At 40.3% G+C, this 16,461-nt stretch overlaps 1 protein-coding gene across 4 annotated transcripts in view; it reads left to right on the top strand.

Annotated features, from left to right (window-relative positions):
- The first annotated feature begins 15,826 nt into the window (after window positions 1–15,826).
- Window positions 15,827–16,461, top strand: part of VRK1 (VRK serine/threonine kinase 1) — a 62,338-nt gene continuing 61,703 nt past the window's right edge. For all 4 annotated transcript variants that reach the window (XM_065063538.1, XM_065063537.1, XM_065063539.1 and 1 more), the window contains exon 1: window positions 15,827–15,977. In XM_065063538.1, the coding sequence (XP_064919610.1) occupies window positions 15,842–15,977 (136 nt within the window). In that variant the 5' untranslated portion in view covers window positions 15,827–15,841. The remainder of the gene's footprint in view (window positions 15,978–16,461) is intronic.

Below are 16,461 nucleotides of genomic sequence, written 5' to 3'. Positions count from 1 at the left end.
GTGTATGCAGGAGCACGTGTGTCTTTGTGAAATTAAACCAGAAAGTAGGTGATGCTTTGGAATAGTTCCCTGCTTAGATAAGACCAAATCCTTCGCTGCTGTTCGGCCTGCAATGATGATGCCCAAACAGATAGGGCTGTTGTCTGTACTCTCTGTTGTGCTGGTTTGACTGAAAATGAGTTAATTTTCTTCATGCAGTTAGAAACTATTATTTTTCAAAGCTACCACAGTCTGACTTAGTTTGAGAACAAGAGATAACACCCCGGGACAGAGTTAATGTTTTTAATTGCTTTTGTTTGAGAGCCAAGGACATTCTGAGTGCTCTGGCCACAGGTGTGAGGCAGCGAGAGAGTGGGGCATGGGTGGGGCAGAGCTTGACTGACTTGCGGACTGATTAATAAGAGTATTCTGTCCCATTAGTGTCATGCTTCAGATTTAAGGAGAGTCTGGATCTTCGGGTCTCTCTCTCTCTCTCTCACACATTCTTCTTCACTCTCGGAGGCCTGTTCAGGGGAGTTCTGTTCAGGACTTTCGGTAGTTTGGCCTTTTGCCATCCTGCTGTTTTGCAGAAGCCTCTGGGCCTTTTCTGCCTTTTTTCTCTCTTCTCCCTCTGGGATTGGCTGTTGGGACCAGGTGCTGTTTCCTGGGACTGGCTGCTTGATATGGATGGAGTTCATGAGGAATTGCATTGAGTATCTTTTATTTTATATTCTATTTCTATTTTATATATATATTTAGTAGTAATGTATTAGTATTTTGTTATTTTATTGATCTGTGTTTATCTCAATCCAAGTTTCTCCCTAACCTTTTGATTCTCTACCCTATCTGGGGGGTGGGAAGGGGGTCAGTGAGCGGCTGTCGTGGTTGTATTGCTAGTTTGGGTTAAACCACGACACCTGCTTTTCTGTAAGAATTGTATTGAGACAACAAAACTATTTGCAGTTACTTACATAAGCTGATAACCACTGGTTTCTTGGCAGGCTTGATATAGGTCAAGAGCTCAAATTCAGCCTATGATCAGAAGGAAAAACTATTCATGCTTCAGGTCTCTGAGCTGTCCAGTCCCGTGTGTTTTGGATGGTAATGACAACAGTAAAAAGAAACCAAACTTCAACCCCTCCTCTCCTCCCCTGTGGATCTTGAAAACATGACGCAGCTTGTTCATAATTTGACCCTTTATTTAAGATGTAGTTATGTGTACCAGCCTGAAATTTCTATCTACTCATTGAACAGTGATATATCAAATCATCTACATTATAAATACGCTTTTGGAGTTGCTGTTTTCTGTTGATTACTGTGTTGGATTCTGAGTCACAAAGGTTATAAAACAGATACAATAGACTGTATTCTGCGACAGAGGTAGTAGCATAGTTCAGCATGACTGAGTCACTGCTTTGAAGAGAGGCGGCACTGAAATTTTATACAGGGTATCGCAAGTGAAGCCTGAAGTGCATTGGCAGAGATGCACGCTAGCAGGCAAAAAGCTGCTCTTCAGTATGTATTTAATTTTACTTGTACAATTCAGTTTTCTCTAGATACACATCTTCATTGAATCCCCTTCTAAACTACATATTGGGTGCAGGTTTCCCAGGATCATTTCATGCAAAGAAAAGGGAACAAGTAAAATTCTGAACCATTGGAAATGGTCAACTTGGCAGGTGCCAAGTGTAGCATGTGTGGCCATGATAAACAAACTTGGCTGGGAACTTGGCATGGATCTTCTACCTGCTGCCTTGTCTGCTTTGGTTTCCCTCCTTCCTCAGCAGGGAAACGCTGACTTACTAGAGTAGTGGAAGACCTTTGGGACAGACATGTCTTCCTTTTCCTCCTCCTCCTCCTTCTCCTCCTCCCTCTGCTTGTCCTTTTCTTTACTAATCAGTGCTGATTTGAAAAGGCTTTCCAGTTGGCTGGGTCTCCTCTCCGGTAACTCCAGCTCGGTTCTCCTTGCTCTGTTCTGTCTGGACTCTCTGCCGTCTTTCTGCTTTACCTGCTTCCCAATAACTCTTGTGCCCAGAAACACCAGGTGCGATTCTTTTCTCCCTGCCACCAGACCAAACCACTCAGCTGCCCACTCCTACCTGCTGTCATTTCTGTCACTCATCTGTTAAATCCCCAGGCTTACTTTATTCCCAGGCACATGTCCCTTCTGGTTCTTTCTTGGAACATCTTCCAAGGGTTTTGTGAGTGCTTCTGTCTGTATATTTTTCATGACTATTTTGATTATTTTTTGGTGTTCTTTGCTCTGTTGGTATACAGTAGGAAACAAGACTATTTTAACGTTCTGACTGTGGTGTTTATTAGTATCATGAAGGTTTTTGCATCTTATTATTGATGTGAGATAGAAATTCACAATGAATCAAAGTTGAAAAAATACTATTAGATCACACATTTAATGATTCATATTCAGTCCAGGCTCACGTTGCTTTGGTAAACAGGACCACATTAGGGCAGACAGGTTGATTTTTATTGTGCTATGTTATTAATTTAGAAAAAAAAAATAATCTAAAAATGATGTTTTGCAAGGAACTATTCAGATGTTTTATAATAACCTGCACCCCTTATCTTATGAATGTTTTTCCATTGGGGGAAAAATAAACTAATAACCTTGAGGCTGTGAGTTAAATATGTAATTTTATAGAGGAATTTCTCCTTATGTCTTTGCTGTATGCTTTCCATCTTTTGAGGTTTTGGTAACTAAAGATTATGATACCTAATAAATTAGGATCTTGATAACTAATAAAAATTTCTACCCAAGTATAGCCTGTTAGGTGAATTAATTTTTCACATCTTCTGGCTTGTTTGGAAGACCAGGTACAAATGTTGTCCAGGATATCCCTGGGAGGGTACACACCTACACGTACATACTTCTTCCTTCCATGCCTTTTTATCATTCTAGGATGTTATAATAGATTTAGTATTTCCAACAGAAGCTCTGGCAATCTAGAGAAGTGACAAACAACATTTGCAGGAAAAGGTTATGTATCTTATTTGACCAACTGCATACAGAAATGACAAACTTCCATGCATTTCAATTCCTCTTCTGATTATTTTTATAAGATAAAATTTCCTTACACCTCATTCTGAGCATTCCGAAATGTAACCTTTTCTTCTTTCATATGACACACAAAGTGGTCACTAAACAATTGCATTTTGTGCTTAATCCATTCTACAGCACAAAGATATCAGTACTGGGGTGGAGGAAAATGTATCTATAGGTGGTTACACAGGATATATTTTCATATTAGGTTGTTTGGGTTTTTTTTTTCCTTCTGGAACAGATGTGTGTGTTTGTTTCTCGGGGCCCAGGCTGTGTGCGTCGATCCCCTGTGCTGAGTACCCTGCCGTGGTGCCTTCATGAAGAATTAGAGGCAAAGTAGCCTTTATGTTCAGTAGTCACACAGTGATTGCTGACAACAGGCAAGGAGCTTTTCATCCTAGAACAAATGTTTGAATAACAACAGTCTATGCAAGTAGGAGAGATATGGCCCATGCACTTTGAGCTTGTTGTGCCCACAGGGTCGAGCAAAGGGGACCGATGATTTCATGCCTGAGCCAGGCAGACCTGCCCCTGTCCTTTGAAGGCCATCTCATGTGCAGACAACGTGAATTGAAGTGAACAGCAAACACTTAGGAAACATTTTCTGTTTTAAATAAATAACTTCATTAAAATTGTAAAACACCTGATCAGGCAATCTAATAATTTTAAAAGTAGTTGTAGCCTCTTGAGTTTTCTGAACTAGAAACACAGGCAAAGCAGGCTCTATTTTGGGGCTCTGCAGGTAAATTATGTATTAAAAATATGCTATTACTTTAATGATCATTCTCAAAAGACTCTTTGAAAACAAAGGAAAAGCAAAGTTTACATTGGTCAAGGAGATGGGACACAATTCTAAGAAATATTCAGGAATAAGTTACACAAAATTCAGGAAACTGGAAGATTTACTCTTTTACCCAGCAATTTTGACCCACCTCAGTTCCTTTCATCAGGAGAGACGGAATGATCTGTACTTACAGCCTTTCTAGAAGTCAATAAGGTATTGACTGTTTTGCAGCCAATGTAGCCAGCATGGTGATGAGATACTGTAGTTTTCACAAGTTTTCATCAGGTTTGCTGTGAAATGCCATATTCTCATATTAGTCATCCTCCCTGCTTTATATCTTAGACGATGCATTTCAAACTGTTTTTAAAGTACATTATTATCCAGCTGTTCACCAAAATAGACCAAAATACATTATAATATGTTTAAGAGGTGGCAGTCTTACAATTCAACAATTTAAAACTTACATTCCATTTGAGAGAGCTACAAAATTGTCTCAAATGGCTGTGCTTACTTTTTGGAGCAAGTAGTTCTAAATGAAAAGGTTGATGGCTGCAATTTGATTATTAGCAAGTAAAAGAACACAAATAGTAATATTGCAGTCAGGATGTTGATATTCCAGGGAGAATGAAAAATGTTTACTGGACAGTTTAGAATATTGTCGGTATATGGTGTCATAAAAACTGCTGAACTTGCTTCTTTATTTATATCATCAAGGTATGTTTAATACCATTTAAATATCTTCAAAGCCATGTCTTTACTGAAAAAATTAGCTGTTTCAACAATAGATGGTAAACACTTTCCTCCTAGCATGTTTCAATTGACAATGAGCTATAGGCAACTAGGGAGGGACAAAGCTTGGCGTCTCCTGTCCAAAACAGCCAGTCTGCAGGGAATGCAGAACTCATCACCTCCACCGTAAGATATGCAGGGTTGTCTTTTGTATGTGTGGATGAAGCTGGTTTCAAGTCTGTGAAGGGAAAGTAGGAGGTGGTGGCATGAAAGGAAAATCAAGAAATTTAACCTATTTCCCAAGACCAAATCATAAAACAGAGAGCCCATCAGATTCCGTACATCTCCTTTCTGTGCCCTGGTAAGTTCACTGTGGCAGAGGACAAAGCTGATTAATCATCTTAGTTGCTGCCACTACATTAATTAATTCAATGCTTTCAACAGATGTCTGCATGAAAATACAGCAGCTCAACTAGAAAAAAACAGATCTTATAAGCAGAGGTCTTTGGAGCGGAGATAATGCTCAAGAAAAACAGCAGTTCTCTGCTCAACAGGGTCAGTACCAGTGATATGGAAAATAAGCAAATGAGACCCTGAGAACAGAATGAAGATGGAGAGAAGGATCACATTACAGTGCATCTCCGCAGGCTGAGGGTCAAAAAGTGCTGGGATTGTGTGTGAAGCTATGTGTGTGTTTCTGTAACTTCTTAAAAGCCTTGCACATCGCTCTAGTGAAAAATGTGTTTGCAGTTTTCCTCACCCATCAATGGAAACAAAGAAATTCATTATTAACTCGCTATCAGACAAGAGGTTGTCTTAAGATACCCAAACACATTTAGATATATTTATTCTAGTGGAATACCTGTCTAGAAATATCCAAACAAGTGGCTTTTAAAGCAAAGAGCATGGGTCACATAAAAGGTGCCTGAATTAAGGATACTGGATGCTGAAAATGCAGCGCTGTCGGTGGTATTGTGAACATCCCTCATCTTCACCTGCCTCCTCGTAGCAAGGAGGACACTCTCCTGCCTCCCGCTCATTAATGCTGAGCATGTGTGACACCTATTGTGACTGTTGTGACTGTTGTTTTTGTGAAGGGGGACATCGGTCTATATCAAATCAAGTTGGAGCCTGCAAACTCATTCACAGAGGCCTTGAAATAGCCATCAGATGATAAAAATTACCTTCTTGGTTAAAAGACAAACCAGGGTCCCAAAAATGAGAGTCTGTATCTGACTAACACTCACCTGAGCCAGGCAGAAGTTTAAATTACATGTGTTTGGGGGAACCGCTGTAATTGCTGACAGATGGGTCCCCATCTAAAGAGCCTTTCACCTCTACACACATCCTGAATGTTTTCCAGTGTTAACATACTATGCTCCCCACCATACAACACAAAGCATGAACATGAAACTTTTTGAAAAATATACTGGTAAGTATTATGGATGTCTCATAATGAGCTTATTTGCAAACACTAATCAAATGTCCCACCAGCTTTGTGGATTTTCATAGATGGGATTGTCTCAGAGGAGTTTCAACACAAGCCCAACTCTTTCCTTGGCACCCCATTTCTCCGCTGATTATTTCTCTAAATCTTTTGCTGTAAGTCTAAAAGCAAAAAAGTCCTCCATACAGTTGGTTCCAATTAAGCAAATTAAAGCTATAGATTTTTAAACAAAAATAAAAATGACATGGACAACATTTAAGCATTTAAAGCATGACAAGAATGAGTATATTATTCAGTGACTGGGCAGGCAGTTTTATTAACTCTTGACATTCTACCTGATGCAACATATTTGCCGGATAAACGCATTAGCAGCTCAGTGTTTCTTTAATTTTTGCACAGAACCATCAATTTTTTTTTTTTGTCAGATCACATTTTGTAACATAATATCAAACTTGCCATATCTGTGTTCTAGAGGGGCTGTAGGGATTCTGCTGTAATTATGTCAAAAAATGAAATCTTTCAAAATCTGATTGACAGCTTGATTACAATAATGCATGTGATTAAATTCAGGGTGTGTTGGTGTAACGAAGGAGGGAATGTCAGTGGTAATTAACTGTAGTTTTGTTAAATTTGGTTGAACATTTCTTGCTCTTAGGTTGGAAGATATTGAAACCGACGAGACACCTAGTGGTAGCATTTTTTTAGTTTCTTAGTGCCATTTGGGACTTGGAGTAAACCAGTTCTTATGCAAATCATACATTTCGTTACATGTCATGTAAATTTTATGTAGATTAGTATGGTCATGAACACCAAAACTATGCTGTAGAGCAGCATGACAGGAAGGATTCCATGCTATGCTGGAGTACAGAAGAGCTGCAGTATGTTTTCTTCTCCAGACAACTAGCTCTGGATAATAAATCTTGCCAGAAGACAGAAAAGTGTGGATTATTATGAAATGCAATGTTGTTTTTTTTTTAAATTTTCAATGTATTATATCTTCTCCTGAGCAAACAGTCAATGACTTCTGCTCCTTCTACTTCCTCAAAGAAAGTTTGTATGAGACAATTAATCTACAACCTACCTATTTATATGAACATGGATTAACTGCTGGATAGAAGCAGAGATGGGAATCTGTTATTTCCCATATTCAAATAATTCAAGATGCTTTGCCATGCAATACAATAGACTCAAAATTGTGTTCCTTCACTGGTCTGCCGATATCTGCTAACGTTGATATTCTGCCTGCCCATCTCTTCCACAAGTTTTACTGCCCTCTCAAATGTCTCCCTTACAACTGGAACATCCATTCCAGGCCAATATTCTTCCCCTGACCCAGATTTATTCCCTTTTAAATGCTTGTAACCACTGACTTCTCAGAAACCAGGTTACCTATATTTGTTCTATTTTTGGGAATGAGGGGACAGGGTAGAACAACTAACTGAAAGCTCTGGAATTTATTTGGTATTTACTGACTGTGATCTCTTTCAACAAATGTTGTTTTCCTCTGTATCTAGGTAACACTCAGTAAACTTTGCTTGCTAGCACAATATAGACGGTAAAAATACATAAATAAAATACAATGTATTATAATAAAGTGAAATATAAATATAAAAATATGACATCCTCATTTATTTTCTGCAAAAGAAAACCCCAAAGAGTTTGCTAGAGAAAGTAACAAATACATGGTGATTCTTTATTTTTCCCACCATGTAAATACAGTTTCAAGTGGGTGGAAAGATGCTCTTTTGTTATTTACATGCAACAGAGTTGATGTTGCATTGTGTAAAAGTCCACCGTGGAAAATCTACAACAGCATGGTGACCTTGGAAGTGACAATGATGTGTTTTAGCAGTGGGAAATATGGAATTGCAGGTAGGGAGTAATTATACAAGGTCTTGCAAAGAATGGAGTTCTGCCTGTTTGTATCAAAAGGGGGGTTAAAAATATATAACCTCATTCTTTCTTGCATTTTGACAGAGCTTAATGACTTCAAGAAATCACTATTTGATCAGTACGTCTATTGCTAAGGGTAAGGTCACATCATTCAAGAGATCTATATCCTCTGAGCTACAAAGGATAGTAAGTTTATAGATTCCCATTTTCCTATTTAAATAGCATGTAGTGAGAACACCACTACTATTTAGCAGGGAAGTGTTTGGAGGTATGCTAACGACCACAAGAAAATTTCAAACCTCCATAATGTGCTTTAATCACCAGCTGGAGATCAAAAGCCACCATGTGATTTTATACAGCATGGGCAGCTTCCAGAACTGCCTTACATGGAAAGAGATCAATGGTAAAATTGGTAGATACAGCAAAGCTTTTGCAATAAAAGCGTTTTATGTATCTTGTTCAAAGCATTTAAGTGCCTTTTAGATCACTGATTGAACCATAGACATTATAAAGTGGAACCTTTTAATACCAAAAATAAATTTGCAGAGTAAAATTCCATTATAGGAAAAAAACCATTGCACTGCAACAGGACAGATAATAATTCTTTCACATGTAATGGGATATATTAAATGTTTGATGATAAACAGAAGTTCTTTGTATCATTATAGTTAGACTCCATGTAGTGTTGTTTGTGTGTATGTGGATATATCTACAGCATAGGATATACAGTGCTCCCCTGATGAAATGCATGCATACCTATAAATATAGCTTCTAACTAAGATGGGTGAAGACACTTCACACCCCAGACAGTCCAGTCATTTATTTTTAAATAGAAAAAAACTGCCCATGCGTATGAGTTTGGACATTGACCAAAGAAAACATAGAAACCCTTTAGAAACTCATGAAAGTCCTTTAATTTGATTTAATGCACTTCAAACAAACTCTAGCCTTAGAAGCTTCAAGTTATTTAAAATTATTCCATTAAACAGCTTCAAATCACATGTCCGTTAGCATCACAAAACTTCCAGAAAAAGAGAAACTTCCAGTGAATCTGGCTCTGCAGCTTTTATTCCACAGCGTTTTCATTAATTCTTCTAATACTTCTTTCCCTTTCCATTAAATTATTGAGTACTCTGTAGAGTTTGGACTTCTTCCCCATTTTCTATTCCTTTATCTAACTATTTGTCCTGGTTTCAGCTGGGATAGAGTTAATTTTCTTCCTAGTAGCCAGCATTGTGCTGTGTTTTGGATTTAGTGTGAGAAGAATGTTGATAACACACTGATGTTTTAGTTGTTGCTGAGCAGTCAAGGACTTCTCAGCTCCTTACACCACCCTGCTAGAGAGTAGGCTGGGAGTGCACAAAAAAAAATATTGGGAGGAGACTCAGCCAGGACGGCTGATCTCAGCTGGCCAAAGTTCCACACCATGTGACATCATGCTCAGTATATATTTTGGGGGAAGACAAAGAGTGGGTGTGATTTTCAGAGTTATTATGTTTTTCTTCCAAAGTAACTGCTATGTGTGATGGAGCCTTGCTCTCCTGGAGATGGCTGAACACCTGCCTGCCTGTGGGAAGCAGCGAATGAATCCCCTGTTCTTCTTTGCTGGCGTGTGTAGCTTTTGCTTTACCCGATAAACTCTCTTTATCTCAACCCACAAGTTTTCTCAGTTTTACCCTTCTGAGTCTCTTTCCCGTCCCATCAGGGAAGAGTGAGTGAGCAGCTGTGTGGTGCTTATTTGCCAGCTGGGGTTAAACCACATCACCATTTAACTGCTTAACTCAGGGAATTAATACAGAGGAAATTTTCAAAGAGCTGCAAAATTTCACAGTATCACACAGTATCACAGTATCACACAGTATCACAGTATGTTTGGGATTGGAAGGGACCTCAAAAGATCATCTAGTCCAATCCCTCTGCTGGAGCAGGAACGCCTAGGTGAGGTCGCACAGGAACATGTTCTGAATGTTCCCGCACAGGCGGGTTTTGAATGTCTCCAGCGAAGGAGACTCCACAGCCTCCCTGGGCAGCCTGTTCCAGTGTCTGTCACCCTCACTGTGAAGAAGTTTCTTCTCAAGTTTAAGTGAAACCTCTTGTGTTCCAGCTTGATCCCATTACCCCTTGTCCTATCATTGGTTGTCACTGAGAAGAGCCTGGCTCCATACTCATGACACTCAGCCTTTATATATTTGTAAACATTAATAAGGTCACCCCTCAGTCTCCTCTTCTCCAAACTAAAGAGACCCAGCTCCCTCAGCTTTTCCTCATAAGGGAGATGCTCCACTCCCTTAATCATCTTTGTTGCCCTACGCTGGACCCTCTCCAGCAGTTCCCCGTCCTTGAACTGAGGGGCCCGGAACTGGACACAATATTCCAGATGTGGTCTCACCAGGGCGGAGTAGAGGGGAAGGAGAACCTCTCTCGACCTACTAACCACCCCCCTTCTAATACACCCCAGGATGACATTGGCCTTCCTGGCCACAAGGGCACAGTGCTGGCTCATGGTCATCCTGTTGTCCACCGGGACCCCCAGGTCCCTTTCCCCTACACTGCTCTCTAATATGTAATTTCCCAACCTATACTGGAACCTGGGGTTGTTCCTGCCCAGATGCAGGACTCTACACTTTTCCTTGTTAAATTTCATCAGGTTATTCCCCGCCCAACTCTCCAGCCTGTCCAGGTCCCGCTGGATGGCAGCACAGCCTTCTGGCGTGTTTGTAAAGATCTTTCCTGCCTCAGCATCTTAATTTTTAACTTAATGTTTTGAACAGCACCATTAATAATGCTTTTGTAATTCTTAATATAGAAAAAGGACCCAAGAAATCCAGGTCTGTCTTAGACATTTATTACAAATTTCCTTCATCGTGTCAAGCCAAACAAAGTTCACTCAGCATGTCTGTGTCTGATTCTTCATTTGTAAAAAAGGGTAAATATTTATTTGCTGAAGTGATTTTTTTATTAAGTTCTTTAAGAACCTGATCCTATTATGAAACAATATTACACCTTTCATTGGTGAGGAGAACTTAGGTGACAGCCTCATCTCACGTGTAATTTTCTAGACAGACACGCAATAATTTTATTGAGGAAAAAAACTCTCATCAAATGGACAGAATATTCAAAATAATAGTTGATTCTCTCTGGTTTGTTATTCCCTGCATTCTGAAGGAATTAATAAACAAAAATTCAGATTCCTATGTAATAAAATACTAAAATCAGTCCAGTAAAGACACCAGGAAAGATCTTAAACATGTTGCAAAGCAGTTTTGTTCTTAACTACCTTTTGACAGCACTCAGACACAATAGGATGTTTACTGGTCTCCCAAAATACACACAAGCTCTGAGGTTACTGGGCAGATAATCTTAAATACTCTTAGAATGTATATTAGTGGATGAACAAGCACAACTCTGGAGAGCCATACTGCTATTCTTAGAGAACAGTGATTACCCTTTTAAAGTTTAATAAAAGTACATTAGAGGAAAAGAACCCACACCATCATTTAATTTATACACAGCTTTCTACTGAAGAAAACAGTGTGAAATGTGAACGAGAGGAAAAAAACAAAAGAAAGTAAGTTTGCAGTAACCACGTTGTTTTTCCCTAGTGTCAGTATATTCACACTGCAGAATAACACATAGATAGGATGGGAAGCATAGTTCTTTGTACACCGCACAGGTGGATGGTAACACAAGGCTGCTGAGTCAAGAACTGCTTCTGGAACGTGACCATATCATCCTTCCTTCTCAGACTCATTATGACTTCTGACCACCACGTTTTTAGCAAAACTCTTTTGGTCTAGCACTTCGGTAGAACTGTAATTTAAAGAAAATACCATGGTGATTTTTAGGAACAGTTACTTCTAATCTCTACTCCTGTCTGTGGTCCTCAAACCCCAGTTAGGACAGCCACATGCAGTGAATGGCTACTACTTTATCATGCATTTGTGGTGGCACAGTCTCGCCATTAATTTTGGAATTACCTGTTGATTTTTTTTTTTTACTTTTAAATTTTTTTTATTTTTTTTTTTTTAAGTGTGTAGTATGGCAGGTGAAATGTATAAGGACTCTTCTCATTTTTCAAAACAGAAACATAAAAAAGACTGGAGGAAGAAAATACATGCTGGAGTTCTGAGCCATTTAGTTCTGCAATTTTTGAAAGGGTGGAAACGTGAAGAACATAATGTAAAAATACCACTGCATCATTTATATCCAAACTTTTAAAATCTAAATGTCATTTAATCATTTTATAAAAAAAATAAACAACAATCTTGTGAGGTTTTATGGCCACAATTTACAAGAACAAAACTTAAGGGAAATTTTGTATCATTTTTCACATTTTTAGATCGTTGCTTGCTTATGTGCATCTGTATGTAGAAATGCATGTGTGCACCTTTTGCTCCCATATTCCCTTCTGAGATCTTACAGACCCTTAGCCCATGAATCACAGCCTGAAAAAAAATAATGCTAAAGCAGAAATGAGCGTAACTGAAGTATAACACACTGTTTCACTACCTGCAGACATTTGACATTCTCTTATTTGGTATTTTTACTGGAACACTCATATTCATGCATTCCTGTGTTGCATTCTCCCCAGCACTGAATCCGTTTAAGAGATCTGGGCTACACTTCTGACCTTGTCTAGTAATCCCTGAAGACTTTGAGCAAATGCTTTAATCAATCTATGCCTCAGTTTCCTTACTGTAAAATGAAATTGTGATGCTAAATCATTTGGAGCATCACACACCTCTTTTTTTTTTTTTTTGGTGAGGTAGGAGGATTCAAATGTTCTTTGTGCTATTTTGGGTCTTTCGAGGAACATTCTTAATATTCTCCTAGTAATGAGGATGTAACTTGCATGTCTTCTGGAACTGACAAGTACATGTAGCTCTCCAAAAGAACAGCCATTTGTGAAATGGCTCCTCTCCATTTACTCTGGAGATTCACCAGTCTTTTAAAAATTTTCAAGGTTAATCTAGGTTATTTTATCACGTGTTGGTTTAAAAGATTCCATACAGAAGTCTGATCACTATCTCTTTAGGCGTTCTTGTCAAGACACATTCAAAATGTTATACTTATCCCCCCTGTTAAATTGAAAGTATGTAACTGCCTATATATTACAGCACAGTATAGATTGCATATTTGCTACTATTTAAAAGTAGGATTTGAACTCTTCCTAACAGTCATACCTGTATCATACACATAAATTGGATTGACTATTTAATTTTAGATTAGAGAACTTTTAAGAAAAAGATATTAAGTGCTTCCTTTGGAAATGAATCAAACACAATTACCAAATCTAAAATAATTCTTCGAGCATATTTGAAAGTTGGAGTCAGCCCACTCCAGGAATGCTTTTGCAGTGAAGGATGATAATGAAAAACTCATCCTATGCTTTTGACTCTTTTGTCAATAATTGCTTTTCTGATACCTAGTCAAACAAATTGACAGTATACAGGGAACACCTGAGAAAAGTTGTGGCCACTTTAGATTTGGTTATGTCCTGGTTTTGTTAAAAACAAGTTTCTCTTTCAGTGAATTTTGCCTGTCAGCTAAAGCCTTCATATTAACTGCATTTTCCTGGAGAACCAGACACATGTTTTGGTAAACCTAGCAATGGAATGCAAACTTATTGATAAGTATGGATGGACATCTCGCGAGAGGGGCAACGAGAAACCGGTGACCAAGAAACGGACCAACTGTGTATAACATTCCATTCACGTGAATACTTCATGTAAAAGTGGGAGATCATGAGGATCTTGTCCCTTTTCCCTTTTGCCTTTGCTTTTTCCCTTCTGCTTATGGCTGACATTAGGAGAGGACCTTGCCAGTTGTCCCTGCGAACTGAGGCCAGTGAGAGACTGAATCCAGCTCCGATTGGCTGCAGAGTCTAATCCAGGACTCTGGTTGCCCGCTCTGCAGTTGCTGAGACTTTCAAGATTGGTTTTGTATATTTTGTATTATTTTCTCTATTCTTATTAGTAGCATTAGTAAAACATTGTTAATTTTTCCAACTCTCTTCTCTCTGTCTTTCTTTCCCTCCCGATCACCTGTCTTGAGTGGGAAGGGGGGAGAGGAAGGGGCAAAAAAGGGGGAAGTGGGGGGGAAGAGGGGGTTAACAATACATCTGCCAGGGTTTTATTGTCACCCCGCAATCTTAACCCTCAACAGGTTAATACTTGAAGAATCTCCAGCTGTAGCAGTATTAATGCAAATGCATCCAGATAGACTAAACAGAACCACAGCCTTTTCATGTAGAGAAAGATAATGTATGAAAGTATCTGATCTGATTCTTTATAGGTAGAATCTTATATTTTTCTTAATAAGTAGGATGGGAATATTGAAACTGCACCTTTTGCTCGAAATAGAACTAATTATTCAGACTCAACAGAGAAAAATCAGAGGCAGAATGAGGTCGAGGTTTCTCTCTTCATGCAAGAAAGCTACTATTTTTTGGCAAAACTTTCAGATGAGATAGCAGAATTTACTTTAGATCTCTATAGCCTCATTGCTAAGACTGTTTTCAGACTGACAGCCTGAAGATCAGCTTTTTGCTTAAGGAATGAATGGAATATCTATTAAATTTTTCATTTTGTTTTCTCCATCGGCATCTTCACATTTTTTCACCATCCCAGTAATCTGATATTAAAGATGGTGACACTTCAAGTGTAATGCTATCATATGTGGGGGTGTGTTCCACTTCTTTCAAATGATCTTTTGGTTTTTACTATGAGCAGTAATACCCGAGAACATTCAAACAAGTTCAAGTTCTTGAACATCTGTAGGAGTACTTACCTAGGATTTCTAGTATACATATCTATTATTCCTGATGTAGCCCAACTTTTCAAGGAAATCTTCTATATAAGTACTGTCACCGTGAACATACTGTGGAGTGATAGTTCCTTTGTTTTAAGCTATTTAATATCCCTAAAGTTGCTGCACATAAATACGGTTGCCATGAAAACATAATGCTTTTTTTCAATGTTTTAAACACCCAGCAAATTAACAACACAAAAACATTGTCCTTCTATTTTTTTCTGCCTCATTCCCTAAGTCCTCTGTTTTGGTATATCTCTAATCTTCCACGCCTGTCTCCCCCTTCACAGCTTGGCAGAAGTGTGGGTGTACCTGACAACAAAAGGAGATGTAGTGATACTGGATGACAAATGGATCAGACCTGCTAGATGAACCAAGGCTGTATGATTTGACTCGAACTGAAGAAAAGGAGATTGGGATGGGGAGGAAGGACAATCAGAAGAGGAAAGAGTCAGAATCAATGGAGACCCGTTGAAGGCATCGGTTCTTTACAATTGTTATTAATTTTGAAAAATGTTATAGTGCACTTGAAACAATTTAACTATCACAGAACCTGATTTTAAAAAAATCAGTCAGTACTAAATAAACACATGCTTTGTCAAAGTGTAGATAAAAAGCTTCTTCAGAGAAAGAAGAAGCTCCATTGCACAACCATGTGAGATCACAGCAGGTAAAATCAGAAGGAGTCTCACAGGTAAGTAGGAAGTGGGTAAAATACCGAGGTATGTAATGGTATATAACGGTGTACTGTGCAACAGCAGCTCTGGTGCTGTGTTGGCTGGAGGGGCCTGTTTTGGCCCGGGCATCGGTCACGCCAGGTGAGAACCACAGCGTTACCATCTCCCCAGGAAACCTGTGTCTTGCCTGTCTCCTGGACGTGGCTTATCACCACACGGCATCAGCCTCACAAAAGCCTTTCCAAACTTATTTCGGTTTAAAACGCAGAGATTCCACACAGCCCCCCTGTAAGGGACAACCCCTCTGCACCCATCCCGGGCGCGGTGCCTGCTGGGAAGTGTAGACGCTGCCCTCGGCGGGGGCCCCGCCGCGGCGGTCAGGGACTACCCTTCCCAGCAGGCATCGCGCCCAAGGCGGAGCGCGGGCGGGCGGCCGTCAGGCGGCTGCCCAATGGGCGCGGGCGATGGTGGGAAGTGAGCGGCGGGGCGGGCGGGCCGCCTCGGGGCCCCTCGCAGTGCGGGAATTTCGGACGGGGCGGAAGGAGCGGCGGCCGGGCCTGGGCACGGAGAGGTGTTGGAAGCGGCGTCTGCTTTTAAGGTGTAGTTTTTTTTTTTTGTTTTGTTTTGTTTTGGTTTTTTTTTACGTATGAGGTGAGTTCTGCGGCGCATTTCCGCCTCCCCTTCGGCCAGCCGTGCGTCCCCGGCGCTCCTGGCAGGTCGCGGCTGGGTTTTCCCGCTTCCCTCGCCGAGGAGGCTGGTGGTGCCGCCGGGCCCGCCCGGGCCCTGTTGCTCCTGCTCGTCTGCCGCAGGAGAAGGGAAGGCACCTTCTCTGCTCCCCTCACCTGCGCCGGAGGCATCTCCCTGGGTCGGCAGGGAGGGAGGGAATGGGGGCAGGTGGGTGAGAGCTGCCCCAGTTCCACTCCCGGGCTCTGCTCTACCCCCCTTCCCGCCTTCCGGGTGGTGCCTCCAAAGCTGCCTTTGGTGGCAGCGTTCTGAGTTGCTTTCCTTCGTGGTTTCTTTTTTAGCACTAAGGCGGGGGGGGGAGGTGGAGCCATACTCAGTGCCACTTAGAGGTTTGTCACCT

The sequence above is a fragment of the Columba livia genome, chromosome 5, assembly GCF_036013475.1.
Source record: "Columba livia isolate bColLiv1 breed racing homer chromosome 5, bColLiv1.pat.W.v2, whole genome shotgun sequence".
In the NCBI taxonomy this organism is placed as follows: domain Eukaryota; kingdom Metazoa; phylum Chordata; class Aves; order Columbiformes; family Columbidae; genus Columba; species Columba livia.
This window is presented reverse-complemented; position numbering and strand designations above follow the sequence as displayed.